This window comes from Ambystoma mexicanum, chromosome 12 (assembly GCF_040938575.1).
Source record: "Ambystoma mexicanum isolate Mex_15411 chromosome 12, UKY_AmexF1_1, whole genome shotgun sequence".
Lineage (NCBI taxonomy): Eukaryota > Metazoa > Chordata > Amphibia > Caudata > Ambystomatidae > Ambystoma > Ambystoma mexicanum.
The window spans coordinates 363,057,847-363,075,484 of NC_090936.1; the positions used below are offsets into that span (position 1 = coordinate 363,057,847).

The window sequence follows — 17,638 nt, forward strand, 5'->3', positions numbered from 1 at the left end:
CTACCACCTGGGCTCTCCGATTGTGGGGCATTTCAAATGCAGAAGTGCTCAGTGTGTGTGTTCTGACAACCAACATGAAAAAGATAATGTTGGGGAGTCTCAAATGGGAACATAAAGTGTTCTCAAATTGTAAAACATGGACCATCTATGCCACCAAATATAGCTGTAATCTTTTGTACATTGGAAAAACAAAAAGAGAGGTCCGACAAAGAATATGTGAACATCGAGCATGCTTAAAACATTGAGTACCAGATAAATCCATGGTAGAGCATTTCCTGGCTAAGAAAAACTAAATACATAATTGGTTTCTCAATCAGATGTGACATGTTCAGATAGATGGGTTGTCAGTGGTCTATATAGTCTAGGCAAATTTGCTCTGACCACTAACTGATATGAATCGGAAATATTCATAACCCATCTTATATTTTGGCCCGCAAGTGAGTGATACAATAACAACATCAGAATATGTGAGAAAAAAAAACAGTAGTGCATGTGTTAAACCAATCTCACAATTCCACATCAGATTTATGAGTACGGTAAAATCAGTTATGGTGACCATCAGTAAATACTACAGTGTTTGATTTAGGTTGTGTCGTTTCACTCTGCACCCATACCCCGGTGATCAAGATATTGAGAAAGAATGCCAAATCAATTTGTGTGCGTCTATGGCGAGTGATACGTCCTTTGTTTTTGGACATACAATGCAAGTCTCTAATACTCTTTATGCTGATGTTATTCAGACAGTCCCTTGGACCAAAAGAATGAGAAGGAATATAGATTTTGACCATGCTTTCAGGCCAGTTCAGGCCAAATATGAAATATGATCATGAAAATGTAAGTCTGCAACCTCCCTCGGTTAAGTAGATATATGCAGGGACATTCACCGCTTGTAGTACATAAATAGCCCAAGATGCTCTAAATGAATGCAACTCTAAGTAAAACTCTAAGTAAAATAGGGAAAAACAGATGAAGCCAAAGATGTAAAGATCTTAGTTTAACAACCTTTTTTACATTTTGGAAGATAAGGCAACCACTTCCCAATAAAATATTACTACATACAGAGGAAGATAAATGTTCCCCTTTTGGGTTCACTTTTCTCCAAGAACCACAAAGCATACTTGAATGCTTTTAGTATAGCCCAATCATGGCCATTTAACCTTCAACATAAGCAACGTAACTAAGTGCTGTGTTTATGTGTTGTATAGTATGACCGTTATGGTGAAAGAGTGATGTTGCGATTGCTAGGGAAGTTGAAAGGCTTCATAAAACTACAGTGTCAACATAAAATACACTGGGCAAACGCCGATTATCCAAGCAGCTCGACAACAAGACAGCACCACCTGTTGGCCAGTAAGAATGTATTCTCTATATAGAGAAACAAGCATTTATATTGGGATGGTGAAATAAGGGAAGGACCTGGTTAACTCAAACGTTGCACTGTGGGTAATAACAGGTCTCCTATTTTTGTTCTGCCCTAGTATTGTTACAGTTGTGACAGGTACAGCCCCAAGATACCTGTGGTGGAAAAAATAATAGTGGCATATTGTTCCTTATTAACGCCCGAACATGTCCCGCTCCAGCAAAGAGGGAAAGTCCCAGGTGAGCCAAAAAAGAATGCAGCCCAGCATGGGACAATTGCTCCATCAGGCCCTGGGACACAGCCTGGATCATAGCTCCCAGCAGCTATCAATGAACGAGGACTGGCTGAAGTTCTCATAAGGAATGGAAGCACTTAGGGGAGCAAATGGACAAGGGAATTAAATGAGGGCAAGAAAGAAAGCCCGCAAGTCTAGGAAGGCCAAGACCCCCACAGGCTTTGCAATGAAAAGGGCAAGAGAAAAGCAATGCGACCAAAAAATAAAGAGTGCAGATGGCGTGATGTCTTGACAGCTCAGATGAATATGAAGAGGAAGAAGAAGATTTGGGTACCCAATCGTCAGACGAAGAAGGAGAGATAATATCCTCTGATGAGGAGAGTATTAGAGCTTCTAAGAAAAAGAAATTAGAAGACAAGAAGGAATAGGCCGGGGGACGACTTCGAGCCGGACGCCTTAATCCATCCATGTTCCTCTAAGTGGGAACCGCCTGTGAAAATAACAGTGTACATAAAAAAAGAAAAATTAAAAAAAAAAGAATTGCTCAGGACACCCTTGGCAAACGCCAGAAATAATTTAAGGGCGGAATGCCCGAGACCTCACCTGCCAGAAGGAGTAGCAGAAACCCCCGATATTGATGACCGCATGTTCACTTTTATGGGGAGATCCGTTAAAGACATTAAAAAAGGCTTGGACAGATCATAGCGTTCATGCCAGGACAAGATGTTGGACATTATAGGGCCATTGACAAAAATAATGGAGATAGCAGAGAAAGCAAAGGGGCAAAAAGAAGCCAAAGATCCAGCGATTGTATCTGGATGGGCACAGAGAGCGATATGGCCGAGAGAAGGAGGTCGATCTTGGTTCAAATTGACCCAAAAACTCAGCGAGCAGGCCACATCAGAGGCAGCCGCCAAAGGGAAACTGTTTGGACATGCCTTTATAAAAGGAATTATCAAGATTTGCAAACTCCTATGCGGAAATAAAGCCCAGGCATCCCTCAAAAGGGTATTTGGCAAACAGGTTTTCGTCCGGGCTGGAAAAGGTAGGGGCAGTTCTACCAGCCGCTATTCATACAACAGGTTCCACAATGATAGATCTCAAGGGAAACAAGATGAAAGGAAACCCAACCCGTTCCTTCCATCGGGAGAAAGAGGAGGTTGGAGACATATGGAAAACAATCATCAAAATACAACAGGTGAGACTAAAAGGTGCAAGCGTCAGATACACAGACTCCCGCAGCAGGGGGCGGGGGGGATGGGGAGAGAGTGGCTCAATGTTTAGAAAAATTGTGACTGATGTCATCAGACATGTGGGTTTGAGACACAGTCCCAGGCTTTCATATAGATTGGCAGGCCAGACCAACTCAAGAAAGGTGGCCAAACGCACCAATGATGAGCATGACAGGAGAAAACCTATTAGACACAGAGATAAGACAGCTAGCTCGCAAAGCAGCCATAGTTCAAACGGCAGACACAGAAAGCAGTTTCATAAGCAACATGTTCTTAGTGAAAGGACAGCACAAAATAAGACCGATTATAAATCTAAGGGAACAATTTTCTAGTATACAGGCACTTGAAGGTGGAGGGCATTCACATTCTGAGAGACAAATCACAGCAAGGGGACTGGCTAGCCAAAATAGATCTCAAGGACACTTACCGACTATTCCCATTGCAGTAGAACAGCAACGGTTTCTGAGATTCCGGTGGAAGGGTCATATTTGGGAATTTACATGCCTACCTTTCAGGTTAGCGTCAGCCCCGTGCTGCTTCACAAAAGTGATGAAAACGGTGGTGACTTTCCTCATGGAACAAGGGATCAGGCTGATCATTTATCTGGATGACATATGTTTAATGTGTCAAGACAGAATGCTGATCAAGTGGACTCCATCCTAGCTCTCCTTCAACAGTTAGGCTTTCTAGTAAACTGGGAAAAATCTATCTTAAAACCAGAGAAAAGTATAGAGTTCATGGGTTTCTGGATAGATACAGTGCAAGAGATGTTGAGTCTCCCCTTGGTCAAAGTAAACAACATCAAAAGAGCAATAAGGAACACGCCAGCGAAAGAGATGATATCTATAAAGGGAGATATTGGGCCTCATTACGACCCTGGCGGTTCGGAAATAACGGTGGCGGTAAACCCGCCGCCACCGTTGTTTCCGGACCGCCTGATCCCGACCCCTGCAGGCGGGAGGTGATGTTCCCGCCAGGTCTGACCTGGCGGGTTTAACACCTCCCGCATGCAAGCGGACGCGGAAACACCGGCAGCATTACAAGATGCTGCCAGTGTTTCCATGATCCCGATTCCCATTGAGTCCCATAGGACTCAATGGGAATGGGGATTTACACCATTCCGCCTCCGTGATTCCCGGAAAACCGGGGTTGTAATGCCCCGGTAATTCCGGGAATCACGGAGGCAGAATGGTAATACGAGTCCGGCGGTAACCAGGCGGTTTTACCGCCGCGGTTACCGCCGGACTCGTAATGAGGCCCATTGAGTCTAGTAGGACGCCTGGCATCCTCAATTTAGGCGATCTTCCCAGGCCCGCTACACTACAGAGCACTCCAAAGGTTAAAGATTCATCACCTCAGGAGGGGCGTATCCTACGAACAAAAGATATCCCTCACGCCAGAGGCGAAGGAGGAGCTGGAATGGTGGTTAAACCACATGGATGCCTGGAATGGAAGGGCAATATTTGGCTCATCCCCGGACCTGGAGATGGAGTCAGATGCCAGCTGGCGATCTGTAGATGGGGCAGATGGTCAGGAGAGGAACTGAACCTCCACAAACTGACTGGAGCTCCTAGTGGGCTTGTTCGCAGTGAATTGCTGGACGCAGGAGAGGGCACGTTGTTGCGTCCTCCTCAAAATGGACAACGTGTCACCAGCCTACTATATAAACAGACTGTGAGGCACTAAGTCAAGAATGCTAGCATGGTTAGTGAAAGAATTTTGGCATCTTTGCCTGCAGAGAGAAGTGACAGTGGAATACCTCCTGGGCCACCAAGATGAGATTACCAACTGGAACTCCAGATTCCTCAGGGTTGGCAGCAACTGGAAGCTGGGCGAGAGAATTTTCCAGAACTTGATGAGATGGAGTCCATGCAGGACAGACTTGTTTGCATTGAGGTTGAACAGGCAAATAGCTTGATTCTTCAGTTGGAGACCGGAAGCAATAGATGTATTCCTGCACAGTGGGGACCGGACACAGTATATACGTTTCCCCCATGCACAATGATAGCGACAACACTGGCCCAAGGAAGGAGACAGGAAGTATCCATTGGGCTGATTACTCCAGATTGGAGAGGGCAAGCATGGTTCCCAGATCTGTTAGGGATGTCCCACGACAGCCAGATAGCCCTACTGAGGTTTGAGCTAATAGTGAGTGCCCCCTCAGTGGGAGATCACCCGTTGATGAAGACAAGACAACCTCAGTTACACTGCATGGGCAATTTTAGGGGATCCTGGTCTGGGTCGGGACTATCGGATGAGGCTGAACATATTATTGAAGAAGGATGGGTTCCAGGGACCAGGAAAGCATACAGATCAGCTTGGTCATCATTACATAGTTGGTGCATGGAAAGGAACATGCATTCAACTGGAACAGATGTGGTACAAATAGCAAATTTCCTGTCTCAATTAGCAGCACAAGGCAAGGCGTATAGGACAACACAGCCCACTCAGCAATTTCAGCGGTACACCCTAAGATAGAGGGAACGTCAGTGGGAGAACATCCACTCATTTGCAGACTTCTGAAGGGTATTAGAATAATTGAACCTCCAAGACAGAAATACGACCAGATATGGGACGTAGATAAGGTGCTAAGGATGCTTACCTCTTGGCCAGACAATGATGAGCTAACGAGGAAGGTGCTGTCAGCCAAGCTGGCTATGCTTTATGTCTGTCATGTAAGAGGGTATCAGATGTGAGAGATTTAGAGTTCAAAAGGAAAACTTTATCACCTCAGTGGATAGCATTCCAGATAGCAAAAAGAACAAAAACATGGTTGAGGTCTGTTTTATTTGAAGCATTCCCGGATCACCCCAAGCTATGTCCAGCAAGATGCATTTCAGCATATGAGTCCATGACCAGAGAGGTGCGACCTTTAGGTGTAACTCAGTTGCTCACTGCCTTAAGGAAACCTTTCAGGCAGTGGCTTCAGCGACACTAGCGTGATGGATCTGATTGGTTATGGCTCAAACGGCATTAGATACTGGGAGTTACGGGGCCCACTGAGTGAGAGCGGCGATGACTTCAAAGGCTATCAGGCAGGGGGCCAGGTTAGAAGAAATGATAAGAGCTGCAGACTGGTCGAAAGAGTTGACTTTCAAAACATTGTGTTTCAAACCAGTAGAAAAAGGTGGTAACATTGGTGGTAAGGAAGCTTTAAAAAAAGCATAATCCGAGCCTCCAGATCTTGACATAGAATTCAGATTTTCTGCACATACATAACAGAAAGTCATAATTCCATTAATGACACATAGGCGAAAGATTATCCCACCCGAGTAATCGAATTAATGTAGGTATAATGGAATGTTTTACAAGTATTGTCATGATTGCAAAAGTATTATACATTTGGACTCATTCATATGTTTCGATTACCCACCCAATTAGACCATATGATTGAAATATTATTTTGTGTTGCAGGTTCCATGGCGGATAACAAGCCAACACGACGTTTTGTACAAGGGATCAGTTCAACAGCATTTACCGGTTGAAATGCTACAGTTGGAAAGGACCAGCGAAAGAAAGGAGTTCATAAGATGGTGACAGGAGTTATTAGGGATGGACTCAGACTATTGGTTTATTAAAGTCACATGCTGAAAAGGACGAACAACATTAAGGACTACTAAAAACCTCAAAACTGATGCAGATTGTAGTTTGCTTTTTGTATATTACTGTTATTGTTTGATGCTGCTCGAGAAGTAAAGTTGAGAGAAAAGCATAATCCCTCGCCTCTTGTGTCGAATAGAATTATGACTTTCTGTAACACATGTGTGGAAAATCTGAATCACAGGGCTGAAACACCTCAGAGTGGACCATATACCATAATTATAGATGGAATGAAAATAATAATTTAACCCCCCCAGGAAAAGAAGGCATATACATTTATTTTTAAAGTATGAAAATACTAGTAGAGCAACTAATATGTATGAAACAAGATACTTACACGCGCCTACTGAAATATACATGTTAGGTTTTAGATATATTTTTTTGTATACATTTCCCTATTGTTACGAATAAGAATAATGTGGGTACTCCTCCTCGCGAGATCTCAGGAAGCGTGAGGAAAGCACGACCCATGCCAGAACGAGAGCACAGGCATGAGATTGCACATGAGCCTCGGCGCTCCTCCTGCTGAATGACTCAGCCCTCTGACAGGCCGCTTTCAGCAGAGCATAATTCCATGGCTGAGGACAGCCTTCTGGGAGCTCTACCTGGTAGGGGATATCAACATCCTTTGACTGATGCCATGCAGTGAAGGTAACTGCATTAGGCAGAACAGAACTGGGAGTACTGGCCCCTTCCCTGTTCTGGACTAAATACCCGTTACTCACGTACCCCAGGTGTCATAATAAATGCCTCACTACACCTTACCAGTGTCCTGTGATCCTTCCAGGCCACCACATAATTGGCGACAAGGACTTGAAAACGCCCGCGCAGTAACCATGCAGGGTGCCACACCGCCCCCGCCTTTCTTCAGTACGCCGGCACACCAGCAATCCCGTGGCAGCAATAGGAGCCATTGTTTGCCACGTACTTGGAGGCACTAGGAGGTACGGCTATTCGCCAGCCAGAAAAAAAGGGGGTTGAAGGGCAGCACATCTTCGCTGGGTTAAAGGCTGTACCCACCGCAAATGAAAACGACTATGTTCGCTGCATAGTCAAAAGATTCTCCAACAAAGAAAATGTGATCCTCCACAGAATCAAGTTTTAAACGAGGAAACAGGAGGGGAACAAACCTGCAGAGGACTACATCACCAGGATGTGGGAACTGGCGCCATTGTGCGGATTCGGGGACAACATAGAACAATTCATCTACGACATGCTAGTGGTCCACACAAATTCATACAGGAGAAAGAACGGGACATTGGATAAAGCCATACAAATTGCAAGGCCCGAAGAGGAAACCTCAACCAGGTGCAGAGAAGTCAGTGGGCCATCGCCTGCAACCCAAATGGCCGCCATGCAATGGAAGGGGCGCGGGGAGAGACAGCCATGAGATACTTTCAGGGAAAAAGGACCAAAGTGGAGAGAAGCACCAAAGTGTTACAGCTGTGCCAGCACCAAGCAAATGGCGAACGATCGAGAATGTCCCGCAGGGAACAAGGAATGCTCCAAGTGCAGGCATTTTGGCCACGTGGCCATAGCATGCACGTGGCAGTAAAAGAATGTCACCCGCATCGACGGCGACAGAGGGTCGAGTGATGAAGATGATCAGTATGACAAACCCATGGTGATCATGTGTGGTGAGGGTGGGTAGAATGGAAACGCGTGTCATGGCCGACTCGGGGTCCGATCTGACCATCCTCCCCATCCAGACATACAAGGGACACGAGCGGGTTGAAATTAGATGCACCAAACAAAAGCCAACAGTCTTCAGGGGAGCCACCGTAGATCTACTGGTCTATATCAAAGCCAAATTTAATTCAAGGATAGGTGCACCACAACGTAAGTTTACTTTTGGTCCCAAGGCCCTGCCGTATTGGGAAGGGAGGACCAGCATAAGACGAGCATACGACTAGACCAACAAGTGCTGCTGGTCTCCTCAGGAGGAGCACCAAGCCTAAAAGAGGCATTCCCCAAATTGTTTTCTCTGAAACACCTGGGAAAATAAAAAAATTACATGCACAAAATCCATCTGAAACCAAATGCAGTACTGGTCAAGCACAAGGTCAGGCCCGTTCCAGTGACAGCGAGAAGGGCACTCGAATCCCAGCTTCAGAAAATGGTCAAAGAAGGAACCATAGAGACAGTCGAGTCCTCTGAATGGCTAACCCCAATGTTCCTCATAAAGAAGAGATCCTCTAACGAGTTAAGGGTGTGCATAGACCTACGCAGCCTCAACCTAGAAGTAGTCACGGACAGTTTTCCATTGCCCAGCATCAATTAAATCTTACCAACGATGAAGGAAGTGACAATATTTTCTAAACTTGATATGCGAGATGCCTACCATCAAATAGATCTGCACAAGGCTTTATGCCGGCTCACAGCTTTCATTACCCCATTTGGCACATATCAATATACACAAATGCCATTTGGCTGGTCATCCACGGCGTCAGCATTCCAGAGAATGAGCTCCATGCTGCATGGCATCGAAAACGTGTCGTATTTCCAAGACGACATCCTGGTATACGCCAAGGACACAGGAACCCATGACAGAGTACTGAGCAAACTACAGAGCGTAGGAGTCCACCTACATTACAAGAAGTGCATAGTCTGTGCTGGTGAAGTAAAGTACCTGAGCTATGGCATTTCAAATGAAGGGGTAAGCCCCAAGAAAAACCTGCTGCAAGCCATAGTTGATGCCCCAGCCCTGACGTCGAGGGATGAACTTCGGTCATTCCTGGGTCTCACAGAATATTACGTGAAATTCGTTCCCAGATTCTCCGAAACCACATCACCCTTGAGAGAGCTCCTGGAGAAAGGCGCAGTATACACAGGGGAATCCCAACAAGTCGGGGCTTTTGCCGAGTTCAAAAAGAGAATCCTGCACGCACCCTGTATTAAACCGTTCCATCCTGAATGGGAAACGTACATAACGACAGACGCCAGTGCCTACGGCTCGGGCACCACCCTTACCCAAAAGAAAGGAGACACGGAAAACATAGTTGACTTTGCGTCCAAAGCACTGTCCACCTCAGAAAAGAACTACTCTACTGTGGAGAAGGAAATGCAGGCGTGTGCCTGGGCCGTGAAGTATTTCAGGTCATACGTTTGGGGAACCAAATTCTGCTTAGTCACTGACCACAAACCCCTAGTATATATGCAGGGCCCTGGTGGCACAAAAACAGCAACACCAGGACTAGCAAGAATCGCTGCAAACTCCAAGAGTATACATATGAGATTACTCACATTGCGGGCTGGAAGAACGCCAAAGCGGATTGCATGTCCAGGCTACTGGACCAAAGTATCCCAGGCAGCACATTCCTCAAAGATGAATGTATAGTGGCATCCATAGGAGATCTAAGGAACAGAGACTTTATGGGGATGAGCGAGCTACATTGACAGGAAGAAATGGAACAGGATGATGCCCTGGGTCGAGCAGCAGAATGGGCCCGAAAAGGGTGGCCCAACGAGAGAGCAGTGCCGGAAGGTCTGCAATCATATTGGAAAGTCAGTGACAAAATCACAGAAATGGATGGTCTGATAAGGAGAGGCGACCGTGTAGTTCCCCCAAGAGGCATCCGCAAAGTGATATTGTGCAGGGCGCATGCATGTCCTCTGGGCAGCAATATGACACGACGCAGAGTACACGATGCGTACTGGTGGCCCGGGATGGACCAAGACGTAAGAGCAATGATCGAAAGATGCCATGAATGCACAAACAGTGACAAACGACTGAAAGTGAGGCAGGCACCCATGATACCCATAGAAATCCCACATGGCGTCTGGCACAAAATAGGGCTGGACTTCATTGGCCCGCTGAATGGCATGTCGACTGACCACAGGTACAGTGTAGTTCTGGCGGACTACTTCTCCAAGTGGGATGAAATTGAATTTGTGACAGACATCACCACGAGCAAAGTCATAGAAGTACTCAGTGCTGTTTTTCAAAGGGAAGGGCTCCCCAAAGAGATTATAACGGACAATGGAGTGCAACTAGGCTCTGTCCTTAACTGGTCCACCTCCCATCTAGTAAGCACAAAAAAGTGATGGGTGGAAGGTTTTGAATGAATCTGAACCACTAGCATTGCTCTGGGCAATCTTCCACACCACCGTTTTTTAGCCCGTCTGCGCCATTACAAAAGGGGTCCAGCCATATGCAAATCAGTCAGGTACTGCCACCAATGGTAGCAGCCCAGCCCGAACTGCTAGGCCAGGTCCCCTCTGCATGGAAACACAAGCAACCCCAGACATGTTTCGGCCTGGTTGGGCCTCCTCAGTGAGGTGCAGCTTGGTTCCCTATGGCGCAGCGAGCAAGGGACCCACGTCTGGGCATACCCTCTCTCACATTGTGAGACAAACAGTAAACACAAAAGTGATGGGTGGAAGGTTTTGAATTAATCTGAACCACTGGCATTGCTCTGGGCAACCTTCCACACCACCGTTTTTTAGCCCATCTGCGCCATTGCAAAAGGGGTCCAGCCACATGCAAATCAGTCAGGTACTGCCACCAATGGTAGCAGCCCAGCCCGAACTGCTAGGCCAGGTCCCCTCTGCACAGAAACACAAGCAACCCCAGACATGTTTCGGCCTGGTTTGGCCTCCTCAGTGAGGTGCAGCTTGGTTCCCTATGGCACAGCGAGCAAGGGACCCATGTCTGGGCATCCCCTCTCTCACATAGTGAGACAAACAGTAAGCACAAAAGTGATGGGTGGAAGGTTTTGTCACCCCGATTGGGGCCGGTATGCGCAGACGTGGGTCCCGTGCCTGCTGGGCCTAGAGACCCAAGCTACTCCTCACTGATGAGCCCCACCAAGGGCGAAACATGTTTGGGGAGGCTTGTGGTCTCGTGCAGACGGGATGTGACCTAGAGTTCGGGCTGGACTGCCCCTTTTGGGGTGGGGCCAAGCCTGATTTGCATATGGTCTTTCCCCTTCCGTAATGGCTTGGCAGGTGAAGAACGATGGTCTGGAGGGTTGCCCCGAGCAATGCCAGTGGTTAAGATTCGGTCTAAACTTTCCAGCCATCACCTCTTTGTTTTTGCCACCTCCTATCTATCCAATCTCACCTTTGCAGTCTCCTGGGGCGGCTGCACCTCCCCCACCCACTCCCTAAACTACAGAGTCCCCCAGGATGCCGTGCTCGTCCGTTTTCTCTTCTCACTCGATACCTCTCTTCTAGCTCCAATCATCTCTTCCTTTAGTGTTTCTCACCACTTCTACGCCGATGACACCCAGCTCTTCCTCTCCTTCTCTTCCTTTACCCCAGACATCCATCTTAAGCTCTCTTCCTGCCTCTCTGCTATTAAATCCTGGATGTCCTCCCACTTTCTTACCCTAAATACTGACAAAACCGAAGTCTTATTCTTTCCCGCTAACACCCTCCCTCTTCATCTCTCTCCATCCTCTTTCCTCCTTCCCAGCTGCCCATCTCCCCCTATGCCCGCAATCTTGGTGTACACTTCGGCTCTAACCTCTCCTTCACTCACCACATCTCTCTTACCTCCCATGCCGGTCGCTTCCATCTCTATAACATTCGCAAAATCCAACCCTTCCTTATCTTTCACGCCACTAAACTCATAATTTCCTCTTTAATCTTCTCTCGGCTCTTCTACTGCTCTGCTCTCCTCTTCGGGCTCCCTTTGTCACATCTAAACCCCCTTAAATCCATCTACCACTCTGCTATCCGTTCGCTCTGTCTTCTCTCTCTTCACGATTTCAATCTCTTCTTCTCTCTGCCCTCGCTGGGCTGGCTCTATTTTCATTCCCAACTCAAATTTAACTTCCTCTGTCTTGTCTTTAAATTTCTCTATGGTCTTGCCCCACCCTACCCTTCCTCCCTCCTCTCATTCTACTCGCCTTCTCGCCCACTTCACTCTCCCGATCATTTCCTACTCACTGTTCCACCCGCACCCTGTGCACCATCCCGCTTCCGTTCCTTCCAACTTCTTGCTCCTCTACTGGAACCGTCTCCCTCTCCCTAGCCGCTCCATCACCTCTTACTCCTCCTTCCGCACTTCTTTAAAATCCTACCTTTTTCAATCCCCAACCTCACACCTCTCTACTGTTTTCTCTCAACTGTCTTGGCCTACACGTTTACTCCTATGACCTCATGGTAAATTGTTCTCAGTTATTTGATTCATGATTCATTATGTATTGCTTGCAATGTATTCACTGTTGTTTCATGTAAATCGCTTTGGCTTAAAGCGCTATTTAAAATTCAATAAATACAAAACTAGTCTCTAGGGAGATGGAAAGCTTCCTAAAGAAGCACAATATCAGTCAGTTGATAGCAAATTTGTACCACCCACAAACCATGAACTGGTAGAAAGGGCAAACCGGTTCATCAAAGGTGCCTTACAACTGGCATGCGCATCAAGCGTGAATCCATACAAGATCGTCAAAGAGGCGGTAGCAGCACATCGCTTGACGCCAAATACAATCACACGAGTATCTCTGTTTCAATTCATGAGAGGGAGAAGGACTACATCCACACTGGTACCACCATGGCAACACCAAGTCAGAGAAGACGATGACCATCGACATGAGCGACAGTCTTCAAAAGGCAAAAGATCAAGGAGAGCATGAAATCTCAAGGCGAGAAACGCAGAGTTGCCCATCGCACAGAGGTCAATGAAAGGAACTTGGTGGAAGAATGACTACCCCACAAATGCAGGGGGTGAGAAACAGAATGTTTCATCACTACACACTGTCCACCACTACACAGCAGGAAGCACAATGCCCCACCACACAAAAAAACTACAATTAAACAATAGCCCCAAGAATATTCACCACACAGAAACCAAAGAACCAATGGAAAAACAGTCAGGACAGAAGGAAACCAATGACTGAATACACAGGCTCACCAAGACGGATGCACTAGGGCACCACATCAACACCACTCCGACCCTGAACCATTCAAAGCCTCAATCGACTAGTGTCACACTAGATAACCTGAGAATATATATTACCTACCCAGTCCCACACCCGAAGAAAATTTCAGACGCGCCTACCAATCCAAACAATACTGACTACGATACAGCTGGATCAGCTCAGCACCACCAAAGCGAGTCGGTCCACGAGGAACCAGCAACAACCCAACCCACAGGTATACAACTCTAACGGAACCAGAAGTACCTGAATCAGGATACAGACCCCACTAACCCAACCCTCAATCTTCAGCATACTTAACCCACACAACCATCTCTCTCCCAGCAATCCACACGCACTTTACCACACAGCATCAGCAACACATAAACATCACCCACAGCACTCGAGGCCTCGCCCGATCCGATACTAGCACCAAAGCCCAGCACTCGGTGTATACCGAGCTGAAGCTGCCAACAGCACACCACTTCTCCCACTCTCCTTATCCCCTCCTCCCGACTAACCCTACCCGTCCTTCCTGTTTACAGATCCGCCAGAGTGCCTGGGGACCAATTCCGTTGGTGACGGTGCGCTATACAAGTACCTTTAACATAATATAACATAAAGACGCCACCACGGGCTTCAAATACAGCAAGGTCATAGAATTCACATGGAAAGGAACCAACCATGTCCACACCAGCGACTGAAGAAGGTGGAACCTGGAAAGAGTGGCTGTGTACCAGAAAAGAGTGTCCACTACCTACCCTTCCAGGGGAGAAGGTAATAACCATGAACAATGGGGGATTAGCAAGCGACCCTCAACAACCAGAGACAGACGTCACGGAAGAAAGGAACCAAGGGAAACATGCCCACATGAGCTCCACGCCCCAGTCTAGAGAACCACACTGGGAAGCAACCTGAATGGACCCAACCTCATTTGACACATCCTGCATAACCACCCAATCCCCAAGTGCAACCATCAACCAGAATAGGCCCCAAAAGGAGAGACGAAAGCCAACCAGTTTCACAGACTTTGTCATGGACTAGGAACCATCCTTTCCTACGGAAGGTGGTGTGTAGGGACGACTCCTCGCGAGATCTCGGCAATGAGAACTCATGAGACTTCAAGCAGGAAGCCAACAGGCATGAGAGCGAAGGCATGAGAGTGCGCACGGGCCTCGGCGCTCCTCCTGCTGAGTGACTCTGCCCTCCGACAGCCTGTCTTCCACAGGCCCCTTTCAGCAGAGCATAATTCCATGGCTGAGGATAGCCCCTTGGGAGGTCTAGCTGGTAAGGGATATCAACACCCTTTGACTGATGCCATGCAGTGATGCTAACTGCATTAGATAGAAGAACAGAACTGTGAGTACTGGCCTCTTAACTGTTCTGGACTAAATACCCCTGTTACTCACGTACCCAGGTGTCATAATAAACGCCTCACTGAACCTTACCTGTGTGCTGTGATCCTTCCAGGCCATCACAAATAACTATTATAAATGTGTTGTTTTGGACAAATAGCACTTTACAGTACTAACCCCACCTTGTGATAATGTCATGAGGATTATGAAAACGTGTTATATGAATTCTGTATACCAGTATGGGCTTGTGGGTACGTGTGTTTAACGTTTGTGAAATGGTATATGTACAACACAATATTTTTTTGAACAAAGTGACTATTTGATTGCTATGAATTAGTTACCGTGCAAGCCAGATTGGTTAAAAACTACACACCTAAGGAGGGGTAGCCCATACAATCGCCCTTCATGTACGTGGGATACGAAAACCCCGTGCGTCGATATGGAATGGGGGGTGGGGGTGTGCGTGAACAAAAAAGTTGGGGTAGACCCAATGTGGTAAAACGCTCTCAGAGAGACAGGAAATAAATACAATTTCGACCTTGGCATCTCTGCAAACCAAGTGGACAGGGAACAATCAAACACAACACCCCCCCCCCCCCTTGCACAAGCCTTTACCTGCAAACTTTCCACAAGAGCCACGACATTGAATGATTCACAGCTGGGAGTGTTTGTCAAAATGTCAGCGTACTACCAACTTTCTGATATCTCGGTCGCCACATTTCACTGCAACGGACCCAGTGAGCTTTAGGTGGGATATCGCCGTCCTTATCTTTCTGGCTGGAAAGAAACTTCCGTTTTGTAATGATGTATAGGAGCTACAGTTCCAAATATTTTATAATTATTTAAAAGTAGGTACATGTTTTATGATTATTTATATGTAGTCTGCTCAATTATTGTTGAATAATGGCAAGCAGGGGATTTTATGTAATAAAGGTAACGATACATTGCAGAAAGTCTAGTAGAGTTAGAACTTCAAAAGTCAACTAGAATTTCTGCAATGTAGCTTCAAAGCATGCATGGCGGCGAGTAGGAGCCCTCCTCTTCGGAATGGCGGCCAGCAGAGCTATTTTGTCACAGAACTACAAACACGTAATTTATTTAGAGGAAAGGGTGGGCGGTTCAGAGTGCAGCATAACAAAATGTACTATTTCTATGTTTACTGTGTATACAAGAAAAATATTTCGCAGAATCTGAAAAGCAGCACGATCCCCCGGATTAAATGAAGCGACCCTCTCTCACCGGAAATATTCTCATCATCTTTTTCGACATATTAGTTCGCCAAATACTTCAAAAAAAATATTATCAAAGCGTAAACACTTCATCCAAGGACTAAACTAAGTGTTGCAAACCCTTAGACACATTATGTCACGTTTGACATGTACTCATATAATGTACAGAATAACACAGTGTTTAGGGCGTGATTTTGGTGACTGTAGCAACCGAAAAGCACTAGTCTGGGAAGACGGCCATAATAGGGTCAGGCAATTCGCAACTATCTTTGTTGAACGTCACAAAGACTGCGAACAGCTGAAGGGGTTGTTATAGCAACGCGGACGCATTGGCAAAAGGCGAAGCAACAGGAGGCGGCAGCGCAAGGTCTGGCTGCAGCGTTGTTGGGCAGGATGGTGAGTGCGCATCGTGTGTGTCAAAGATGCCAACGTTGGAAAGTTAGAACGAGGAATTTAGGGAGTTGGGTACGACGCTAACTAAGCAAGAGCATAGATAGAATTGCTAGTCGGGAAAAAGTCTTAAGTAACTGAGCATCGGTGTGAGAGAACTAATTCACAATAATATGGTGACTGTAGCAACCGAAAAGCACTAGTCTGGGAAGACGGCCATAATAGGGTCAGGCAATTCGCAACTATCTTTGTTGAACGTCACAAAGACTGCGAACAGCTGAAGGGGTTGTTATAGCAACGCGGACGCATTGGCAAAAGGCGAAGCAACAGGAGGCGGCAGCGCAAGGTCTGGCTGCAGCGTTGTTGGGCAGGATGGTGAGTGCGCATCGTGTGTGTCAAAGATGCCAACGTTGGAAAGTTAGAACGAGGAATTTAGGGAGTTGGGTACGACGCTAACTAAGCAAGAGCATAGATAGAATTGCTAGCCGGGAAAAAGTTTTAAGTAACTGAGCATCGGTGTGAGAGAACTAATTCACATTAGTAATTCGCAATAACATCGGAAGTAGCGACACCACATCAAAGCAAGTCAAGCTTGTTAGCTGTTTTTTTTTTAATTGTGTTTCACGCCGTAACGTTTTGCGGAAAACCCTTTCCCCGCTTTACATGTGTTTAAAAAAAAAAGTAATGATTCAAAGTTAACCTCATCAGAGAGTAAACATGTTCCTAATGCCGGATATATTCTTTGCCAACCATTGCAGTAATCAATACACACATAGCGCAAACTCTATAGAGCCAAGTATTTAGCAATCTCAGAAGGTTGAGAGACAGATTAGACCCTGCCATTGTTCATATATGCACAAGAAGGTTGCACAATAATATCTACAAAGATCGCTGAAGTCTACATATGAACCCATGCGAATACCAAGTTGCCAGTAGGACATGTTTCGGCCTTTGACATATTAGTAATCTACACACGAAGCAAATCCTGAGTAAGAAACTTCTGACGATCTAGTAATGTCCTTTTTGTTGTCAACCCACACTACTGTGGCAGTGCTGCTGATTATTACAGTAGCAAAGCTGCACAAATATCATGCAGGCTGACTGGAGCAGTGTGTGGACATGCCCAGCAGGAGCACCCCGCATTTCCACCTTCAAACTCATTGTTATTCATGAAAATGGGTAACTTGCACAGCCCTACCTGCCGGATCATAATAATGATCCCACCCACGCAGGAGGGGGAAGGCAAATCCCTTTTTACACACACTTCAGAATAAAGACAACCCTATAGGGAAATAGGCCAGGAGATAGTGTTGCAAGGATAACAAAGATTTAATTGTACAGAATACAAATGTCAGCAAAGGACTCTGCTGCTCG

At 46.4% G+C, this 17,638-nt stretch overlaps 2 protein-coding genes across 3 annotated transcripts in view; one reads left to right on the plus strand and one right to left on the minus strand.

The window, feature by feature from the left end:
* The window catches only part of ETFRF1 (electron transfer flavoprotein regulatory factor 1), a 121,352-nt gene extending 105,700 nt beyond the window's left edge, over window positions 1-15,652 (minus strand). Inside the window, exon 1 of one of the 2 annotated variants that reach the window (XM_069628483.1) lies at window positions 15,261-15,652. The gene's annotated coding sequence lies outside the window, so the exon portion shown is untranslated. The remainder of the gene's footprint in view (window positions 1-15,260) is intronic. The other variant, XM_069628482.1, reaches the window with a different exon arrangement.
* An 898-nt stretch (window positions 15,653-16,550) lies between these two features.
* Window positions 16,551-17,638, plus strand: part of DNAI7 (dynein axonemal intermediate chain 7) — a gene marked incomplete in the record, with an annotated part of 1,381,690 nt that continues 1,380,602 nt past the window's right edge. Inside the window, 1 exon segment of the mRNA XM_069628488.1 lies at window positions 16,551-16,639. Coding sequence (XP_069484589.1) covers window positions 16,637-16,639 — 3 coding nt within the window.